Source organism: Rutidosis leptorrhynchoides, chromosome 5 (genome assembly GCF_046630445.1).
Source record: "Rutidosis leptorrhynchoides isolate AG116_Rl617_1_P2 chromosome 5, CSIRO_AGI_Rlap_v1, whole genome shotgun sequence".
Taxonomy (NCBI): Eukaryota; Viridiplantae; Streptophyta; class Magnoliopsida; order Asterales; family Asteraceae; genus Rutidosis; species Rutidosis leptorrhynchoides.
The window spans coordinates 99,892,764-99,914,441 of record NC_092337.1 but is presented as its reverse complement, the minus strand read 5'-3'; the positions used below and the strand labels follow the sequence as shown (position 1 = coordinate 99,914,441).

General features: G+C 35.3%; 3 protein-coding genes across 3 annotated transcripts; 1 reads left to right on the top strand and 2 right to left on the bottom strand.

The window, feature by feature from the left end:
* Window positions 1–8,739: 8,739 nt before the first annotated feature.
* Window positions 8,740–13,731, bottom strand: LOC139848876 (uncharacterized). Its single transcript, XM_071838562.1, has 2 exons — window positions 12,750–13,731; window positions 8,740–10,490 (listed from the first exon to the last, which is right to left on the bottom strand). Exons 1-2 carry the CDS (start codon window positions 13,729–13,731, stop codon window positions 8,740–8,742), a joined length of 2,733 nt encoding a protein of 910 aa, XP_071694663.1.
* Window positions 13,732–14,661: 930 nt separating this feature from the next.
* LOC139847103 (uncharacterized) lies at window positions 14,662–17,779 on the bottom strand. Its single transcript, XM_071836709.1, has one exon. It carries the CDS (start codon window positions 17,700–17,702, stop codon window positions 15,156–15,158), a length of 2,547 nt encoding a protein of 848 aa, XP_071692810.1. The 5' UTR covers window positions 17,703–17,779; the 3' UTR covers window positions 14,662–15,155.
* A 970-nt stretch (window positions 17,780–18,749) lies between these two features.
* On the top strand, window positions 18,750–20,572 carry LOC139847499 (putative F-box protein At3g28280). The gene has a single exon (XM_071837170.1). The coding sequence runs from the start codon at window positions 18,827–18,829 to the stop codon at window positions 20,273–20,275; it is 1,449 nt and encodes a 482-aa protein (XP_071693271.1). The 5' UTR covers window positions 18,750–18,826; the 3' UTR covers window positions 20,276–20,572.
* Window positions 20,573–21,678: the final 1,106 nt, after the last annotated feature.

The window sequence follows — 21,678 nt, the reverse complement described above, 5'->3', positions numbered from 1 at the left end:
TTTTTTAAATACAAAATAAATCAATTAAGTAAATCATATTAAAGTAAAATACATTGGATTTTAGATAACGGATAAGAATTTAATAGAACCCGTGACCATACAGTTAAAAATTGTGACATCTATAATTATAATTGCAAATAGATATAATACCTGTGTTTATCAAATTATTACACCCGTGATATCTTATAACTACCCGTGACTACTACAGTTTAAACCGTGACTTCCCTTTTCTACTTATATTTCTGATCTAGATTCATTTCACCAAACAAACATACATACGTATCTATCTTATTCTCTTATCAAGAACACCCATTACTATTCATCATCATCATCAATCTTTCATCCTCAAGAACACCTTCAATAATCACTTGATCATAAAATCGTTTACATATTCGGACTCCTCTCGAAGAGCTCTACACATCTATACCAATAATTTCTTGATTAGGGTAAGTTTCAAAAACTCTAATTTTTGGGTTTTCATGTTTTTGTTACATTTTAGGGTAGATATAGTGTCTAGTGCTCAAGTCCTTGTATGTATGAATGATAGTATATTCGTTAATTTGATCGTTTGATGACTTTTTGATGAATCACGATTTGTTTTGTGTGAGGTCAGAAACTTAAACTTGTTGAATGTATAATATTATGAGATAATCAGAATCCTCTTGAAAAACTAATAAGTTTGGGCTTTGGAATTTCGAATTTTCGTTACCGTATGCTCATGTTATGCTTAATTGAAGTTTTAACTCGTTTTTATGAATGATCACGTTTTTGAATAATATGCTACTGATATGAACATGATATTTTCAGTTTATGAAATAATTATAAATGAAATCCTTGTGAAAAATTAATAAGTTTGCTCTTTTGAATCGCATATTTTCGCTATGTATAACTCAAGTTATGATCAATTGAATTATCGTTGTGTTTTATGCATTAATCTGAAAACTGGTATTGATTGGTGATGAATTGGTTTATGTATGTTACATGGTTGAAAATACAAGTGAAAAACACTCAAGATAGACTCGGATATCATGTTAATTGGATTTTTAAAACTCCCGTTATGCTTAATTGATTATTAGACCCGACTTTTGTTGATCAACGTTTTAAACAGATGAAAAACGCCATTTAAATTGATTTCTGGATTATGAGCTGAGGATTTTTGAAAATTATATGATTATTACTTCACTTTTCATGTAGATTATGCATGCTAATTGTTCCTAGATGTTCGGTTATATGCGTTCGAATATGACCTCCTGAAACGAATTGAATCTGTCCAAAAAAATTTGCAGCGAATGACATAACTTGATTTGTAGATGGACTTAGGACTTGTGCTTCTGGTATGTGGTTATTTACATGTTATTGCACATATGTCATTTGTATGTTAGCTTCTGAAACCGTTGTTTGCTATGCGTTATATGTGTTACAAAACAACATGTCTAAATTCTATCCAAATCAGGAAGTCCGTAGTATTTTGTAAAACTGTACGAATTGGCTATATGAATTGCTTAGATTTATTTACCAGTGATTATTTGAGATGTTTTTGGCCATCTCCAATTGGCCGTTCATCGTTTTCATTTTTCTAGAATAAATGGCAGAATTTACAAAACTGGCGCGCGCTGAAAATTTTCTGAAAAACTGTCGGGCACATTTGAGACTGCTGCGATTTTTCTATTATGACTTAGAGTCTGATCTATGGATATGTTTTAGGACTTTGAGTTACGGAGATTTTGGCGTGTATTTTAAGTCAAACGGACCTGTACTTATTTTTATAAAAATTCTGGAAGTTGACTACATTATTTAAGCTAAATATTATGTGCAATTGACTTTGTTTGACCAAATGGGTTTAATGGGTCAAAATGGGTAACGATCAGTGTAGAAAATTCCCAGACGTCGATTTAAGTAAGTTTAAAGGTTGTGGTGTTTAAAAAAAAAGTTGTGGCATGTTTTGGTCAAAATGGGTGTTTATGATCCATTTGGGTCATACGAGCCTACTTTGACCCATATGCGAAATTTTGAGAACCAAAGGTATGTAACACATCCCGTATATTGATTTAAGTATGTTTGCAAGTTTTGGTGCTTTAAAAATGAGTTTGAGTCAAATTTGGTTTAAAGAAAGTTCTATGACTCATTCGGATCAAACGTGCATAAATTGACCCATATGCATAATTTTAGAAAACGAAAATCACCAACACATCTAAAATGTCATTTTTGAGCTGTGATAAAAATTTGGTTAAGTCAGGTCAGCCGGATTCAAATTTGGATCGTCAACCGAAAATTTTAGTATTTTAACAAAATTGTCAAAATGACTCTCGGACCTACTTTGAGGACTCGCAAGTTGAAATCGGTTAAGTTTAGATAAAAACTATTATTTGGTATTGAAAGTATTTGCGACAAAATTTAAAACGATATATTATTTGTATAATTTTGTTGAGTCTAAACAGGTATAAAACAAGCGAGAAAATGGGCAATCGTTGCTGATTTTGAACACTTGAACAAAAATTTTATCAGCATTTTATGTTTCGGGAGACTGTTTTCGCGAGGTCATAACTTTAAAACCGTAACTCCGTTTTTGTCAAATAAGCTGTCTATAGAAAGGTGGGATGACATAATTTCCAATGGTCACGACCTAAGGTATTATATCAAATTTGGTAGGACCCGGAATCAGGTGCAAAATACTAAAAAATACATATATGTAAATAATATAAATTTTTCTAAGTAAAAATGAATAACTTAAGTTTGACCTATGTTTGACTACTTGACCAACTTGTGTAATTTTATGCGGTTGTTGACTTGTGTTAACCATGTTGACTGTGTTTGACTTGCATTTGACTTACATTTGACTTACTTTGACTTGCGTTGACTTTTGTTAACTTTTGCTAAATTTTGCTAAATTTATGAGTCGGACTTGAGCAATAGGACTATACGAACCCTATGACCTGACCTAGCTTGTTAGACATTTATTAACCAACATATATTCTTTAGGATGAGGTCTACGGTTACTTGCATTCCGAGTATTGGTTACATCTACGTGAATTGTTTATTGGGCTACAAAGGTGAGTTTCATTTACCCCTTTTTACTCATTACATTTTTGGGCTGAGAATACATGCAAATGCTTTATTAACTGTTTTACAATATTTATATGCGTGAGTTTCATTACTCCCTTTTTATATATATTTTTGGGCTGAGAATACATGCGCTGTTTTATAAATGTTTTACGAAATAGGCACAAGTACTAAAACTAATTCTATGTGGGTTTAAACCAGAAATATACCCTTAGCTTGGTAACATTAAACTACTTGTCTATGTACGGTAGGCGCGAATTCTAAAGATAGATCTATTGGGCCTAACAAACCCCATCCTGACTATGAGATGCTTTAGTACTTCGAAGTTATTTTAAACACACCTGATCTGGTGTACTTCAGAGGGTAAAACATGAACGTTAAGGCTTGTTACCGGGTGCCTACAACTTATAGAATACTTTTATACACTTGCGAGTGTACATATATTTATAAACGGAAATCTTGTGGTCTATTAATATATTGAAATGATTGTTATGATAAACCTATGAACTCACCAACCTTTTGGTTGACACTTTTAGCATGTTTATTCTCAGGTTTTTCAAAAGTGCTTCCGCTGTCTGCTTTCTATTTGCTCAAGGTGCTGCATGGAGTCTTTTATGCCATATTTTCAAAAAGACATTGCATTCAAATATTATTGTTATAATCTGTTATTAAATAAATTGATGATTTAGTCATTTTGTATAAGTTGTCATATATATTTGAGATATGTCTATATTTTGGCAAACTTTCTATGTATAGAAAGTATGTTTTTTTTTTAAAAAAAAATGAATGCAATGTTTTATCAAAACGTATCATATAGAGGTCGAAACCTCGTTGTGGGACAGTAGATAACGTACCGCGTCAATAGCGATTTTGGCGGGTCGTTAGAATCTAAGCATACAAAAAAGCGTTTGAAAATCCGGAACCGAGACATGAACCAACTATCAACGCGCGACTCAATGGAGCTAAAATTACAAGTCAACTATGCACAAGAATATAATATAATATTTAAATAATTCATAATAATAATAATAATATAATAATAAATTACTCAATTTGCAAATTGAGAAATCTCATAGCCACCGGATTGTTGATTGACAATTGAATTATTGAACAAGTGGTCTTGATTGCCTACTGCACCTAACTTTCAACTAATGTCCAACAAATATACAGTAGGCAATTTTGCTATAAAAGGAGCATCGATCAAAGCACTCAGTACACCAGATTGATGAATTCAATCTTTTCTTTCTCTCTATATTTATAATTTATATTTATAATTTATATTTATATATAATTATAATTTTAATTTAAGTTAATAATAATGAGGTTATTGTAAGAATGTTTTACGGGTTTTAAGTCGGAACTCTGTTCGTGTACCACTACGCTAATAACACCTACTGTAAGTTATGTTTAATTTTATTGTTAAATTAATGTCTCGTAGCTAAGTTATTATTATGCTTATTTAAGCCGAAGTAATCATGATGTTGGGCTAAAAATATTAAGACGGGGTAATTGGGCTTTGTACCATAATTGGGGTTTGGACAAAAGAACGACACTTGTGGAAATTAGACTATGGGCTATTAATGGGCTTTATATTTGTTTAATTAAATGATAGTTTGCTAATTTAATATAAAGATTTACAATTGGACGTACCTATAAATAACCATACACACTCGATCGGACACGATGGGCGGGATAGTTATAAGTACTAATAATTGTTCATTTAACCGGACACGGGAATGGATTAATAGTCAATGGACTTATTAAAACAGGGGTAAATTATAAAGAATGAAAATTGGTGTAATTATAGTTTAAGTCCCCAATTAGTTGGAATATTTGACTTCGGATATAAGGATAATTTGACGAGGACACTCGCACTTTATATTTATGACTGATGGACTGTTATGGACAAAAACCAGACGAACATATTTGAATAATTCAGGACAAAGGACAATTAACCCGTGGTAATAAACTAAAATCAACACGTCAAACATCATGATTACGGAAGTTTAAATAAGCATAATTCCTTTATTTTCATATTTAATTGCACTTTTAATTATCGCAATTTTATTTATCGCAATTTAATTATCGTCATTTACTTTACGCTTTAAATTAAGTCTTTTATTTATTTAATATTTTACATTAGGTTTTAACTGCGACTAAAGTTTTAAAATCGACAAACCGGTCATTAAACGGTAAAAACCCCCTTTTATAATAATAATACTACTTATATATATATATATATATATATATATATATATATATATATATATATATATATATATATATATATATATTAAAATATAGTTTTAAAAATATAGCGTTAAACTTGGCTAGCTCCCCGTGGAACGAACCGGACTTACTAAAAACTACACTACTGTACGATTAGGTACACTGCCTATAAGTGTTGTAGCAAGGTTTAGGTATATCCATTCTATAAATAAATAAATATCTTGTGTAAAATTGTATCGTATTTAATAGTATTTACTTGTAAAAATTAATAGTATTTTATACACCACCTCGCACACATCAGTAACGGGTTCAATGCAAGCTTTTGGCACGATTTGTGGGTACCGGGTTCATCTATGTCTCTTAAAAACTTATTCTCAAGACTATATGCTTTAGATCGGAATCAAGACGCGCGTGTTTCTAATAGTGTAGTCAATGGGGATGTTGGATCAATCGGTACTTGGAGTTGGCGAAATAACATTAGAGGGAGAGCTCAAGATGACCTTATTAGTATTAACGAGTTGTTGGCTTCTGGTAATTTGCTCTCACCGATTCAAGACACCTGGTCATGGAGCTTAAATGCTAAAGGTGTTTTCAAGGTGAAAACTTTATCTTCCCACATTGATAATGAAACGTTGGGAGGCTTGGGATCCCTTTCTGCAGTGCCGTGGTTGTGTTATATCCCGAATAAAATTAATGTTTTCGTTTGGCAGCTTATGCTCAATGGTTTAGTTACTCGTTGTAACCTTGCGAAAAGGGGCGTGGTTCTTTTATTTACTCTTTGCCCTCTATGTAATGGTGAACATGAGGATAGCGATCATCTTTTCACGAGATGTAAGTTCAATATACCTCTCTGGAGAAGCTTGTTTACTTGGTGGCAGCTCAATACCCCTGTTCCAGTGGGTATGCTCAATGCAGCAAGCGCTGCCAATTTTCAGTTAGGCTCGGACAACGCAAGCAAAGTCTTCTTAGCTACAAGGTTTGCGTTTTTGTGGTTGATTTGGAAGTGGTGGAAAAAAAATTGTTCATGCTCCTTCGGATGCGAGGAAATCAATTTTGAATGAAGATATTATGGCGAGTCTTAAAGCGCTTACATTCCTCTGGTTTGATAATCGATCCAAGGTAGTGCAAGGAGTCTTTGATAGCTGGAGGAGTAACCCGTTAAGCATCATTGTTTAATTATGCTTGGTGTTTTGCTTAATGGAAGGCTTTTTGGTGAGTTTTATGTTTTGTTTCTTTTTGTAAGGTGATTGATTGATTGCTTATTTGTTCAGCTCGCGGCTTGCGGGTTTGTTTTAATAATATTTCAGCTTTTCGGAAGAAAAAAAAAGTCTTAATTTGTTTTCAAATTGGTTTATTTAATCAAATTATATAGACAATTACACGCAATTAAGAAGGTTTGACTAGTGTAGAAACCAGTGGCGAATCCATGATGAAAAATTCGATGGGGTCCCCGAAATATTTTCTAACGATAACTATAATTTAAGAGTATTTTAGTGGTTGTTTATTTTTTTAAAAAAAGACTATAAATTTTGAAAATATATGGGTTTCTATTCTTAAATTTAGTAGTATCCTAAAGTATACATACTATAAAAGAATTTACACTAGTGGGATCATAGGACTCCACTCCTACTAGTATAAATTCGCCACTGGTACTCTATATAACTAAAGGCAAGGAGAGGGAGCGCGAACCGGAGGGGAGCACTAGCGGATATAAGTTATCACCTCTTGAAAGAGAGGGGTGCCTTCGGGAACGCGGACACAGGTGATGCATGGCTGTCGTCAGCTCGTGCCGTAAGGTGTTGGGTTAAGTCCCACAATTGATTAAATACATGCAAATTCTCTAAAAAAGATATAAAGAAAATGTCTCAAAGTATTATCAATGTAGATTGTATTTGAGTTTGAAGTTCTCAAATCTCCACTCCTAAACTATCCTTAAAGTTAAAGTTGAACACATGCTCTAATTATTGACACATAATTCAATAAACTCATTAGTTCCGATTATAAACCTTCATTATATAAGTTTAACTTATGCCTTTAAAAAATGAAGTTAAATCTTTTTTATTAAGAGAGAGTGATGCTACAAACCTACACCACATAATATTTACAAAATAACGTTTACACAATTACATGCAATATCTACTTAACCAATAAATCATTTCAACTTTTACTTATTATTTTCTCCTTACTATCATTGGTTCACATCATTTTGTGAAGTTCTTTTTGTGAAGTTTGAGTGAACATATAATTTCTCATTAAGAAATTGGAAGTATTTTTATTTAGAAAAGACACACAAAAATTATAAAAAAGATAAAAGTGAAATTATAGAATTACATGGCATAATTATGTCAATATGGAGTTATATATTGCCCTTGTACAATTACAGCATAACAGAACCATGCCCAAAGGAACAAGCCCCATTACACAAAGGAAAACAATCTAAAAGCCATAAGGCATATAAGGAAATACAAAGGGAAGATCATCAGCCTCAATCCAAACAAAAGATCCGATGGATGAGACGTGGCGATCAATTTGAGAACATTTTCCACCACTTCCCTCACTAGTAAATTCGGCATTTTGAATGTCTTGTGTTAAAAGCCTAAAATGATTGCTTGCAGCTTGAAGAATGAAGTTGTAGAAGATGGACATGTAAACCGGAATTTGAACTTCCATTATCTTTCAGTAGGTGTACGGCCGCCGTACGGGTGGAGTTAAAATCACCCAAACAACATAAAGGGTCATCCTATCTTGAAGCAATAAAAGGCAATTAATCCCAAGTGAACGTTTGCCAACTTCACATTGACGAATACATTAATTACGAACACTTTGTTTTTAACCCCACGATATTCTAAAAAGAAAAGAAATCCGGGTCCAAACTCACTCGAGCGTATTTTGAGATGACAAAAAGTCAATTATTACTCCGTATATAACTCGTTTAGGTCTCATTTTTTAGTTTTCTTAATTCTTAATTGATATTCTTCGTCGCATTCTTATTATCATCTACGGACTAACAAATATTGTTGTATCTAAAATATGTCGTATAAATATTACTTTTACTCTTGTATTTTAAGTGACTTACGAGTCTCGTCGTTCAGAAGCTCGTTACCCAGAAGATTTTACTCACTAGTGGAGATCAAGTGTGATTGTCGCTATAGAGGTTTCCTTTGAGAATTTAAAAATATATTTTAAGTAAATTTGACTATAAACATATTGAAATAAATGTTTGACAGTAATTAATGACTGAAAAATTAATATTTTCAATAGTTATTTTGTATAAGTGAACATTTTTTTTTTTTTTGAAAAGTAAGAAAAATTCATTAATATTAACAATAATACCCGTATGGGCTACACGAATGGGCTATTTGCAGTGGGCAGCCCAACCTGAATACAGAATCAGCTAAAGGGTTTGTGAGGAGAACAAACCCCATAACAGAACACACACATATATATACATTACATTGTACTCAATGAATTAGATTTTGAAGAAACTAAGTATGAGTTTGGATTATTTAACCACGCAAGCCAATCTAAATCCAATCCCCGTACTCGATGAGAAATCCAATCGAAAGCCTTGATTTGAATTTCGTTCAATAATACCGAAACCGGCCAACTTTTTGCACGAAAAACTTTATTGTTGCGGTTTTTCCAAAGATAATAAGCACAAACCCATTCCGTCGCTTGCCAAATTTTTTTCCCCAATCTTGACGTAGCCGCACCGTTGTTACCTTGAAGAGCCTCATTAACGCTAAAGTTAGAGAAGTTTCCTAGTCCCCACCATTTGTACACTCGACTCCAAAGATCCATAGCATATTTACAAAATATAAGTGAGTGTTCAACCGTTTCTATATCATCATCGCATAGTGGACATCTTACACTATGTAGGTCAATCCCTCTTTTATCAAGCTCGCATCTAACCGGAATTCGTTTTTTGATTGCTCTCCAAACGAAAATTTCCAATTTTTTTGGCACGAGCCGATTACGGAGAGTTCCAAATGGTGACCCACACGATGTAAACATCCCATCATCAATAGCCGCTGACAGACTTTTGACCTTGAATATACCCGAGTTATCCAACGTCCAAGACCAAGAATCACGATTATTAAGATTAAAAGAGAAGTTTGCAAGGATGGTAGATAACTCCAGTAATTCAGAGCCCGTTCTTCCTGAAGGCTGACGAACCCAATCCCATGTGAAGGAAGTACCTGACTCGCTGAACACAATCCTATCTTGGATGGAGCAATTTTTCACGTTTTCAAGCCTGTATAGACGTGGAAATTTCTCACTAAGTGTAAAATTTCCGGCCCATTGTTCCTGCCAAAATGATGTTGTCGAACCGTCCCCGATGATCTTCACAAATGCACTCTTGAATGGAACATTTAAATCTTCAATTGTAATACCTGCTAAAAAAATATTATACCAAAGACCCGAGGACGAGGAATGAAATGAATCACGCCTCGACCTCAAGCCACCATAAGGACCATGAATACTTTTAATGACTTTGACCCAAAGAGAATTGGTTTCGGTTTTAAACCTCCACCACCATTTCCCCAAAAGAGCCAAATTTTTGCTTTTAAGAGACCCAAAATTTAAACCCCCATTTTCGTATGAAGCAATGACATCCTCCCACTTAACCCAACACATTTTAGAACCCGAACCCGTCCCGCCCCAAAAAAAGTTACGTCTCACACTCTCAAGTATTTTCAACACACGAGGCGGGGCACGAAAAATAGAGAAATAGTACAACGAAAGACTATTGAGGATCGATTTGATTAGCACTACTCTTCCACCGAATGACATCGTTCTCATTTTCCAATCCGAGAGTCTACTTTTTATTTTCTCAACAATAGGGTTCCAATCTTGTAACTTGTTCATTTTGGAACCAATAGGCAACCCAAGGTAAATGAACGGGAATTTACCTACTTGACAACCGATACGATTCGCCACGTGACAAACTTCATCATAATCGACTCCTACACCATAAAGGCAACTTTTTTGAAAGTTGACTTTAAGTCCCGAAGCAAGTTCAAAGCAAATAAGGAGATTCCGTATACTATATGCATTTTCACGAGACCATTCTCCCAAAAACAACGTGTCATCCGCATATTGGAGATGCGAAATTAGGATTTTATCGTTACCGATCTCGACACCCTTGAAAACACCCTTCTCCGTGGCCGCTTTAGTTAAGATATTCAAACCTTCGGCCGCTATAATGAACAAAAAGGGGGATAACGGATCACCTTGTCTAACCCCACGGGATAAGGAAAATTCGTTCGTTGGTGACCCGTTAATAAGGATAGAAATTGATGCCGAACTTAGACAAGCATGGATCCATTTTCTCCATTTATCACCGAACCCCATACTCTTCATGTAACAACCCAAACCGTAACCGACCAAACACGATGAAATTTCAAACAAAAAAAAAAATTTGTTGTTCCAGGCCATCGGCGCGCCGCGCCAAAAGGGCCGCGCGCCGCGCCAAACCCCTGCTGTTACCGGAAAGCTTAAATGCGAAAAAGATGAACGTGTTCCCGGCATATTTAACCAAAACGCTTTTAACCACACATTCATATATGTAAAACTAGCACATAACTAAGGTATGAACAAGTTTTACAAGGTGGGGTCCACACGTGCCCAAAACGCCACTAAGTTTAAAATACAATGTTTAATACAAATTAGAGTTTCGACCACAAAAAGTTTAATTGCCAAACGACACAACGAGCATGGTGTTTGGGGTTAAACTACCCAAGTCTCGGTCAAACTCCAAGCCATGACCCAAAAGTGCTTCCTAATCATCGAAGCGGGAAACTCAATCCAAGGTAATGCCCTTACCCTTATCCACACACGAACCTATAAAAAGGTAAACAACGAGAGGGTAAGCAAAGCTTAGTGAGCACAATAATTATACATACACATATATAATCTACTTACTCGCATCACTTACACAACATCATCTTCGAGTTTAACAATTCATCAAGCATGCTACATTAATAAGCATATACCAATAATTCACAATCCCACAAGTAGCTAATAGTACAATAGCATACGATTCATAAATTAATACTTCCAATACATAATTCACATAACCTTGGTTAACCAATTCGAACACGGGAAGCGGTACTTACAAGACCGTTGGAGTTCATAACGTCCACTAGTGTTACTTACACACCGCGTAATCACTAGTCCCCGGGTGATGTCTTAAACACCGCGACTAACTCACCCTTACAACAATGTGGCGTCTTAAACACCGCGACGAATCCACACTTCATTCAATACAATGAGTGGTGTCTTAATCACCGCGACACTTCCACTCCCATGACATTGTGGTGTCTTAAACACCGCGACAATACCACAAGTCAATCATACCATGAGTAGTGTCTTAAACACCGCGACAATGCTACTCGTTACTTAGAATGTGGTGTCTTAAACACCGCGACAATACCACATTCGTGCAACACGAATAAATACATTATATACACATACGCATAATTATTCCACTCACCTTATGCCTTCGGTGATTATTAAACCAAGCTTGAATTCCAAGGTAACGTACCTATTTCACAAGCATAATTAATCAATCAACTTGGTCTAATCTCATAACACACACCATCCTAGGTCATCTTGACCCATTTTGACAACTAACCCTAAATTGGGTCGTTTTCACCAAAAACCCTAACACTTGGCACTCATGGCCTTCACGCACATTAGAACACTAGGTTTTAGCACAAAACACTAATATTGACCCATCTTGGTCCATTTTGACCCATTTGACTCGATAAAAGTCAACACACCCATTTTGGGTCATTTATGCCCAAATCACACCCATTTACACTTCCTCAAGGTGTTCTAACAAATTACTAGCCAATTAGGGTTTCATAACAACAATTTATACATTTAAAACCCTAGCTTACACATAATTGAGTCTACATGACCCAAATTACCCAAGAACACCCAATTTACTTAAAATAGGTCTTAATGTTCATCTTTAACACAAACCCTAACCCATACACAAAAATCAAATTAAGAAAAGAAAGTTAAGGCATACCACAACTATCAAAATGTAGCAAATGACGAGATGCACAACTTTAAAGCTTGCGATTAAACCCGAAACGAGCTTCTTCTCCTTCAAAGTGAGCTTTCTCACTCTACAATCACTCTCTCTCTAAACTTGAATTGAAAGGGATAAGGTTGGTGAGTTTTTGAGTAAATGATACTCTAACATCTGATCCCAAGCATTAAATCCGGCCTCCAATTGATTTTACCAAAATACCCTCCAAATATCTAATTTAAAAAGGATGGAGAATCTGTCACAGTCAGATGGCGCGGCGCGCCACCTAGCCGCGCGGCGCGCAACCTTGCCAGTTCAGCTTCTTTTGTCTTCTTAATATATACAATAAAACCCCGTTTCAAATATCGTTCAATACACTTATATACACATATGTACATTACAATTATTCGGGTCTTACACTTCATAACTTCCAAGAGAAAATTCCAATTTAAACAATCGAAGGCTTTTTCAAAATCAACTTTGAACAATATCCCCTTTTGCTTTTTTGATTTTAAAAAGTCGATACTTTCGTTGACAATGAGTGCACCATCAAGGATGAAACGATTTTTTAAGAATGCACTTTGCTCGTGACCGATTAGGGCTGGTAATATCCTGCGAAGGCGATTCGAGAGAATTTTGGCAATTATTTTGTAATAACTACCAATTAAGCTTATTGGTCTAAAATCGCCAAGGCCTAGAGGATCGGTTTTCTTTGGGATCAAAATGACAAACGAAGCGTTGCATCCATTTGAAAATTCGCAATTATTCCAAAACCAATTAATTGCATCAATGAGATCGCCTTTGATGATATCCCAATACTTCTTAAAAAATCGCATGTTGAACCCGTCCGGACCCTGTGCTTTCGTGCTACCACAATCAAAGATAGCATCGTGTATTTCATTTTCATCGAAGGGAGATTCTAACGCATTTGCATCATCATTTGAAATTGAGGGGTAGTGAAGATCCTCAAGGCTAGGCCTATCTATCTCAGGTTCCCTAAAAATGTTAGTGAAGTGATTGAAGGCCGCAAGTTTAATGTCTTTAGGATTCTCGTTCCAAACCCCGTTGATAGTTAACCCTCTGATATTGCATTTGCTGTTTCTTCTGCGAATTAGCGCGTGAAAAAATCTACTATTTTCATCACCATCAAGTATCCACCTAACCCTAGCTTTTTGCTTAAGCATTTTCGTCTTTATCGCCTCCTTTTCAAGCCACTGTTTTCGTGAGTCAACCCACAATTTATGCCCGTTCGCATCTAATACCCCAGATTCGGCTTGTATTTCCAAATTGATCGCATTGGTTTTTAACCATTTTTTTTTTAAGAGATAAAGTAGTAGTAAGTTAATATTAAGTTGGAATAAAAGTGTGAATGATATTATTTGATTCAAATTCAACCTCATTTTCGTTTCTCGATGTATACTTATAATCGTTGAGAAATAAATTATTTGAAATTATCATCTACGATTTATCACCTCGAAGTAATTAGGAACTTGGAAGTTGAAATCTAAGGCCTGTTTGGTACATGAAATCCCAAGGAAATTTAATTGAATTAGAATTGTATTCTTTAGACCGCTTCGTTTAGTTGACATATTTTGAAAGTAAGTAAATTTCTTGAAATCTTAAGATTCTTTCATCTATGGAATGTTCATTCCTTCAAGATGGTGATGAATTTGAATTTCTTCAAACATTGAATCTATTAAATCTATGAAAAATCAAAAGATCCTCAAATATTTACGTTTATATCATACGTACATTTCAACATGCGATTTTGACGCGCGATTATGACGGACGATTTCCGACTCGCTTTTTCCAATGTTTGTTTTTCGATGCGCGTTTCCGACGGGGTTTTCGACGGGCGTTTTTCTACGGTTGTTTTTCGACAGGCGTTTATCGCCGAGTGTTTTTCAAGGTTACTTTGGCATTGAAGCACACTTCTACAAACATATAATTGAAAACCACAAAAGCAAAAAAAAAATTAATTGACCGATAACATAATACTCATCTTCTAGTATTGTATCAGACAACTATCGTATCAGAAATAACGAGAGCGGTAAGTATCATCCAAGTACTACCAAACCTGATACAGCTTTAACTTTTGCAGCAGTGTCTGACGAGATCAAGTCCTCCTGTAGGATATGAAGTTTGTTTAGTCATATAGTAATAACTATCAACTCACCAGTTTAACAGTTTTAAAAGGGATGATTTTGCTACTTTACTTTTGAGCCTAAATAAGCGATCGTCGAAAAGGTTATTGCATTATGTTATCATTGGAATATGTTTCAAAAGTTTTCGTATTATCTATATGAGTAATAAAATCTTATGTACCATCAAACATTACATGCACTTAAAATATTCATGTTTTTTAAAACTGCTACATTAATTCTGTTCTGCAATTTGATTGTAGATTTAGAGCTTCAAATCGAACACAAATGTACTTTTAATGCATGATTCGCGAAGCCTTCAGTTTCTGTACAACACTGAATGTCAATAACTATAGTAGTATACAAGATTATGGAATACCGATACAATTTGGGCTCTTCATTGATACAACTTTAATCATTTAAGTATTAACTGTAATGTTATTTGATACAATCAAAACCACCTCGTCGTACAGTTAGAAAGTCAACGTTTGAGTCCTACACACATGTATATCTTGCTGTACTTTTTCTTACAAACCCAACCAAAAAAGTTGCCATCTTTGTGTTCTAGCTTGATCATATACCCTTTGTTCAAAACTTTGAAATATTTTACAAAACTGTCAAGACTCAAGACTCATCCTCAAAGCTGTTATAAGATTCTTTAAATTGGGCAGAAAAATAAGGTTTTAACTTTTCACATATTCCACCTGTAATGTCAAGTCCTTGATGCCTGCATCATGCAATATGTCTAATACTTGTTCTTTAGTAACAACCTGGTCTGTTTCTTCAGAAACATACATATGAAGTGTAGCAACAACATCGTTGTTTGCAAGAGTCCATATATGAAAGTTTTGAATGCCACATATACCCTTTATCTTCCTTATACTACTTACTGCTGTGTTTAGCTCCTGCTCATGTCCTCTAGGAACTCTTTGCAATAAAATTTCTGCAGAGTTCTTTAACAATGGTATCACAGAAGACACGATTAATATCGATATGAAGATCGAACAAGCAGGATCAGCAATTAGCCATCCCTTGTATTTAATGAGAAGGGTTGAAATTACGACCCCTACACTTCCTAAAGTGTCTGCCAAAACATGCAAGAATATGCCTTCCATGTTATGATCGACATGATGATGATGATGATGCTTTTGTTTACCCTCTACAGGAACCCTAATTGTGCTAACGGGAATATGATCATGATGGTGTTCGTGATCATTGTGATCATGATGTTGTGTGTGGTCACTGTGATCATGTTGGTGTTTGTGGTCATGGTGATCATGATGATGGTCATGTTCATGGTGTTCATGATGATGGTCATGTTCATGGTGATCATGATGATGGTCATGTCCATGGTGTTCATGATGATCATGATGGTGTGTGTGATCACTGTGATCATGTTGGTGTTTGTGGTCATGGTGATCATGATGATGGTGTTCATGATGATCATGACGATGGTGATGTTCATGGTGATCATGGTGATGGTCATGTTCATGGTGATCATGATCTTGACATTTCTTGTTGATTTTGTGATCATGTACACGGTCATGTGAATGATGACCATGCGAACATGATGCACCACCCCCATGTGCATGATGATGCTCATCATGAAAAAAGATCAACCCCACAACATTAACAGCAAGGCCACCAATCGAAACCGTCAACAAACTAGACGTCGAAATCTCTTGTGGTTCCAAAATTCTTTCAAACGATTCCAACACAATCAAAGCCCCAACCAAAACAAGAAAAACAGCATTAACATAACCCGACAAAACTTCAAATCTCCCACGTCCATAATTATACCGACTATTAGCCGGCAACCGTGCAATATACGAAGCATAAAGACCAATCGCAAGTGCAGCACAATCAAACAACATATGACAAGCATCAGATATCAACCCAAGACTATTGTTCATAAACCCTGCAAAAAACTCCACCACCATATAACCAGTATTAATCAATAAAAAAAGTGCAATCTTTCTTGATTTCCTTTCACTCAAAATATGTTTTAAAGATTTCATAGCCGAAATTATAAACGTATCACGCGATTCAAACCCTGATTCAAGCGGATTCAAACTAACCGGATCCAATTCCATTACACCAACTCCAAGCAACATTCCACAAATCAATAACCCCCAAAGTGAAAGCTCGGGGTAATAAAGCAACTCTAAAATAACCGTACATACAAAAGTAACAAGAAACTCTTTTCTAAAATCCTTCAACCTTATTAACTTGTCATCGGTGTAATTCTCACTTAATAGAACCCCGAAAACTACTGTATTAGCTAACGGCCAGCCAAGTGTGCTAATCGAAACACTATCACCCTCAGCTTCAAACACCAGCATACTAACAGCAGCAGGCACGAACAGGACAATTGTCGTATAAAACAATGAAACTAATCGAACCTCTTTACGACCTAACTCCCTAATCGTCCCCCAATTCATAGACCTCTGTTCATACCCACTCAAAAACCCTGACAAAAAAGGAAGCAACATAGGCCAAACCCTAACACATTTCTCTCTATTCGCAATCAAAAACGACGAAAACCCTAAATTACCTAAATTCACAAACGATAACGGAAAGCATTCAATTCGGTCCCAACTAATAGACAACAACAACATTCCAATAAACAATGCGAAAAATCCACGAACCTTGTTATTCGGATCAACCGGATTCCGATTGAACCGGGTTAAAAAATGCGACGCAACGTAACCAGACGATTCAGCTAGAATCATAGCAGCCGTGCCGCAGTAACGCAGCGCTTGAAATCTAATCAGGAACACAATCGCGAGTAAAATCGACTTCAGAATTAAGATTCGCTGCTGGAATTTAGTAATTGATTGATGAAATTTGAAAATTGATTTGGAATTAGGGTTAGGGTTTGGTTTAAAGAGGGAAAAGGATAGGGATAGAATGAAGGAAAACAGAGAAACTAGAAATGAAAAGGGGAAGATGGAGAATGAAGATGGAGATGATTGAAGAAATGGAAGGAGTGAGTAAAGGGATCTGAGTGAGAATAATAGGAGAAATAGAGATGAAGGTGAGATGTGTTTTTTGGGTTTGGGGGAGAATGATGGTGTGTGGAGGCGGTGTTTGGATGGTGTTGCGGTTGGGGTGAAGGGTGGGTAGTGGCGGGAGGGGGTTATTGGGGTGGTTGGGGTTCCGGTGGTTCGTGGTGGAAGGGAGAGGCGGTTGGGACGGTGTTGATGGTGGTGGTTGTGGTTGGAAGCCATGGTTGTGTGAGGATGGTTGGGTTGTTGACTGACTAAATTGGTTTTGGTTGAAGTCTACTGGAGTAGTAACTACGGTACGGAGTGTCTTTCAATCACACGGTGTTAGAAAAAGTTCATGGTATATATAAAAGAAAGATTTTGCTAACATTCTTTAAGAGGTGTCTAACAACACATAAATTTCTTGTACAATTCATTAATTTTAATTTTTATTATGGAAATGACATACAACCGCCATTTACAACCTCGCAAACCCGTTTAGTTTAATTTAAATAACAAAGTAAAGCCAGGGGTATAACAATCAGAAACTTAAATAACGACTATACTAACAATAAAGTAAATAAAGAGAAAATGCAGAAAAAAAGTAACTTCCGACTAACAGAAACTCAGACGATGAGGATACCGACCGGAAAAGTGATAACACCGTTGTGACCTTAACAACCTACAGATCAAGAGCCAGAAAGTGACAAAATATCAGCAACCACCATAATTTAAAAGATTTAAATTATGTCTATATACGTATAAATCATACGGAGTATATGTTTTGTAAATATTGATATGTGTTTCTAAAATAATATGGATCTAAGATCTAAGATACTGTATGTTTAAACTTCGTGTGAAATACAGTGGAAATATTTGTGATATATCACTTTTTTAAAGTCAAAACTCTAAAATATATTGTGATGATATATCACTTTTTTTATAAGGTATAATCATATTGTTTTTGATTTAAAGCTATTTGTTATGTTATAGTTAGAGATTATAAAATATTTGGTAGATGAAGATAACGAAGGAGATTGAAAATGATGAATTTACCTTTCAAATGTCTCCCACCTGACATAATTTAACGAGATTTTTCAACTTCAGTCAGTGCGAGATGGGATTATAAGCCAGATTTGCATTTTAAAAGGACTATCGCAGTCAGAAAAAAAGTTGCAAAAATCAAACCAATGATTTTGGACAAACTAAAGGGACTAGTAGTTTAATCATTTTGTCTTAAAAAGTGAACTGAAAAGGCAAGTATTGGGCCTAAAAACAACTACCAGTTCAGATAATAATAGAAACCTAATTTCACAGTACTCTACAAACCCAAAAGTACGAACTGATCTTGGTTTCAGATTCTTCAAATGGAAAACAACAACAACAATGAAAAAGATATAATCCAAAATCAAAATCATCATATCGTCACTTATTCAAGAAAAAGGAAGCAACTTGAATCGCAGGTAATTTTCGCCCAATCACAATTAAACCCTAATGTTTCTGATTCGTCAAAATTAGGGCTTTTTTTCATTACTCGCACATTCACTTATGATATATCTCATATACCTGATTCACTACTTCTTGAGATCTTATCCCGATTACCTCTCAAATCAATTTTCAAATTCAAATGTGTTTGTAAACACTGGCAAACCCTAATTTCACAACCTTCATTTCACCGATTCTATTTCAATTCAATTAACGCTTCATCAAATTTAGTATCTTGGAGGATATTGTATAGGTATGTTTATGTTTCCAAATTCAAAGATGTACTTGATCGATTTCGTCCGGAAAATTACAATTCGTCTAAATTTTCGGTGCTTTTTATGTCGAGTTTTGAGGAACAGCAGCAGTCTGACCAGTTTAAGGTTTTAGGTGTGAGTAATGGGTTGGTATTGTGCGGGTTGTTAGGCCCGTTGATCTATTACGTTTGTGATCCGGTTACTAGACAATGGGTTACCTTACCTAGAGGTCGAGATACGTCTCCGAATCGGCACCCGATTTTTTTCGGAGAGGGGTTTGTTAGTAAGATTAACGAAGATGGTTTGCTTACTAGTTATACGGTTGTAAGAGTTGAGTTACTGAATACTGCAACAAGTTATCTAAATTTAGAAACTTTTTCGTCTGATACTGGGAAATGGATTGATTATAGGTTGCCTTGTGTTAAACCAATTGCATTGCTGAAACGTGGTGCGGGCCCTATTAGTTTTAACGGGATTTTGCATTGGTTTGTTTATGAACATGGTATGGTTGCTTTTGATCCTAATAATAAAGAACCTAAGTCATGTAGGATTATCCCGTTTCCCGAAGATAGGGATGTCGAGAGTGAGTATAAATACGACGGGCTTTATCGATTGTGTGACGAGTGTCAAGGAAAGTTGCGTTTTTTCGAGGTGGCACCCGAAGCTTGTAGCTTTTACTGTTTTAGTTTATGGGATATGAAAGATTATGAAAAAGGTGAATGGGTTAATGAGTTTAAGGTGACTCGTTGTGATCTGACATCGTCTGACCCTGAATTGAAGAGTTGGTTAATGAAGGCTACTTTTCTTCCGTTATCTTTTCACCCGTTTAATCTTGATATTGTTTTTTTAAGGTGTGTTGAGCTTGCTTGTATTGTGTCGTATAGTATTCAGAATAAAAGGCTGGATGTTGCTTGTAAACCTATTGGTGTTGTGGATGATCTTTCTTGGCGTGTTGTTGTACCGTTTATGATCCCGAGGTGGCCCACTCCTGTTCCGATACCACCTGTTCCGAAGAAGGTTGTGAGGCCGAAAGTTGCACATCGCCATCGCCAGTATAGGATTTATACTCGGTTCTAAATAACGGGTGAGTTTCTTTCTTTGATAAATGTTGTGTATGAGGGCTCTGTATGACTGTATCCTCAGATACAAAACTATGTTTCTGCTTTTCTTTTAGACTAATGAATTTGTGATACTATGTTTGTGAGTGTTGTATTTTTTCCCTTCCGGTGGGATTAATTTATTAAATAAATGTAACTTGTTTTACAGATAACAAGTATTCTGTTGTCTGTTAGTAAATGTAACCAAAGAGGATGTAACAGCCTCATACATATTTATGAGTGAAACTAGTTTGTTCTGGTGATACTTATGACTGTGTATGCTGATGAAATTCTTTCTTGTTTGTGTACTCATCTATAATTAAATATGAGGGCTTATAGCTAACCCTTGACACTTGTTTTTACCTTTGTTACTGTATCGTTATTGGAGTCACTTTATGTAAGAAGATGGATATGGTTTGTTTGAAGTTGGTATATGAGGCTCTGTAAGTTTATCTAACTCTTTTGATTTACATTTAGTTGGTTTATGATAGTAAAGTTTGGTAAAAAAAGGTGATATTTACAGTTCTTTATACCGTGGTTACTGAGTTTTTAAGATTCATGCTGTCACTGTTGCAAAAGACCCCGTCTCAAGCCATTGCGACGTCCGTTACGACGATTTGGTCACTACGTCCCGTCTATAAGAAAACCGTCTAATATAACAGTCAAAATTCGGGTCAAAGTTGAAAAAATCGGGTCAAAGTCTGTCAAAATTCGGAAAAGCCGGAAAGTCGGTAAAATCGGTCAAATTTGTTGTATTTTAGTTTAAACTTTTTAGTATTAAATTAACGGGAATAGCGATTATGGGTACAAATTAGTCAATTTAAGTTTTTGACTTTAAAATGTGTATACATATATACATTTATATAATTATATATTTAAAAGTCAACTTTGGTCAATGTCCGTTTAGACCCCCGTCTCGACCTTTTTAGAACCCGACCGTCTCGACCCCGTCTCACGTCTTTTGCAACCCTGATTTAAACAATGTCAACTTAGTATTGTGATATTATATGCTCTATTACTATTCTTATTACTTACGGCATCTTGTAGATTTTTCCTCTCTGAAATTGGATATAACTCTATTGATGGACCCGTTTCCTCCCCTATAAAATCTCAGCTATTTTAATCTGATATTTTTCGCCCATTTTGACATTTAAGTAGTACAAGTGTTTGTACATCTTAAAAAGCTCATTGTATGATGTCCATAGTTCTTTTTTCCTTCCAGCTTAAGGGGGTGTTTGGAGAGTGTTTACATTTTTATTGTTTATTTTTACGATAGATCAACAAATTCAAAGAATTCTTGAATGATCGTTTATCTACTTATTTGGTTTTATAAGGTCCGATTATGCTTATTTTTTAGTTTGAAAACACTTTAAGCTATACCGA

What these genes read in the sequence shown, in the direction of transcription:
- LOC139848876 (XM_071838562.1), bottom strand. Translation starts at nt 13,731, where the DNA reads ATGAGGTTGAATTTGAATCAAATAATATCATTCACACTTTTATTCCAA. An exon ending in TCTCTTGGAAGTTATGAAGT is followed by an intron (nt 10,491 to 12,749) that starts GTAAGACCCGAA and finishes TGTTCATTATAG; the next exon opens with CGGCCGAAGGTTTGAATATC.
- LOC139847103 (XM_071836709.1), bottom strand. Translation starts at nt 17,702, where the DNA reads ATGGCTTCCAACCACAACCACCACCATCAACACCGTCCCAACCGCCTC.
- LOC139847499 (XM_071837170.1), top strand. Translation starts at nt 18,827, where the DNA reads ATGGAAAACAACAACAACAATGAAAAAGATATAATCCAAAATCAAAAT.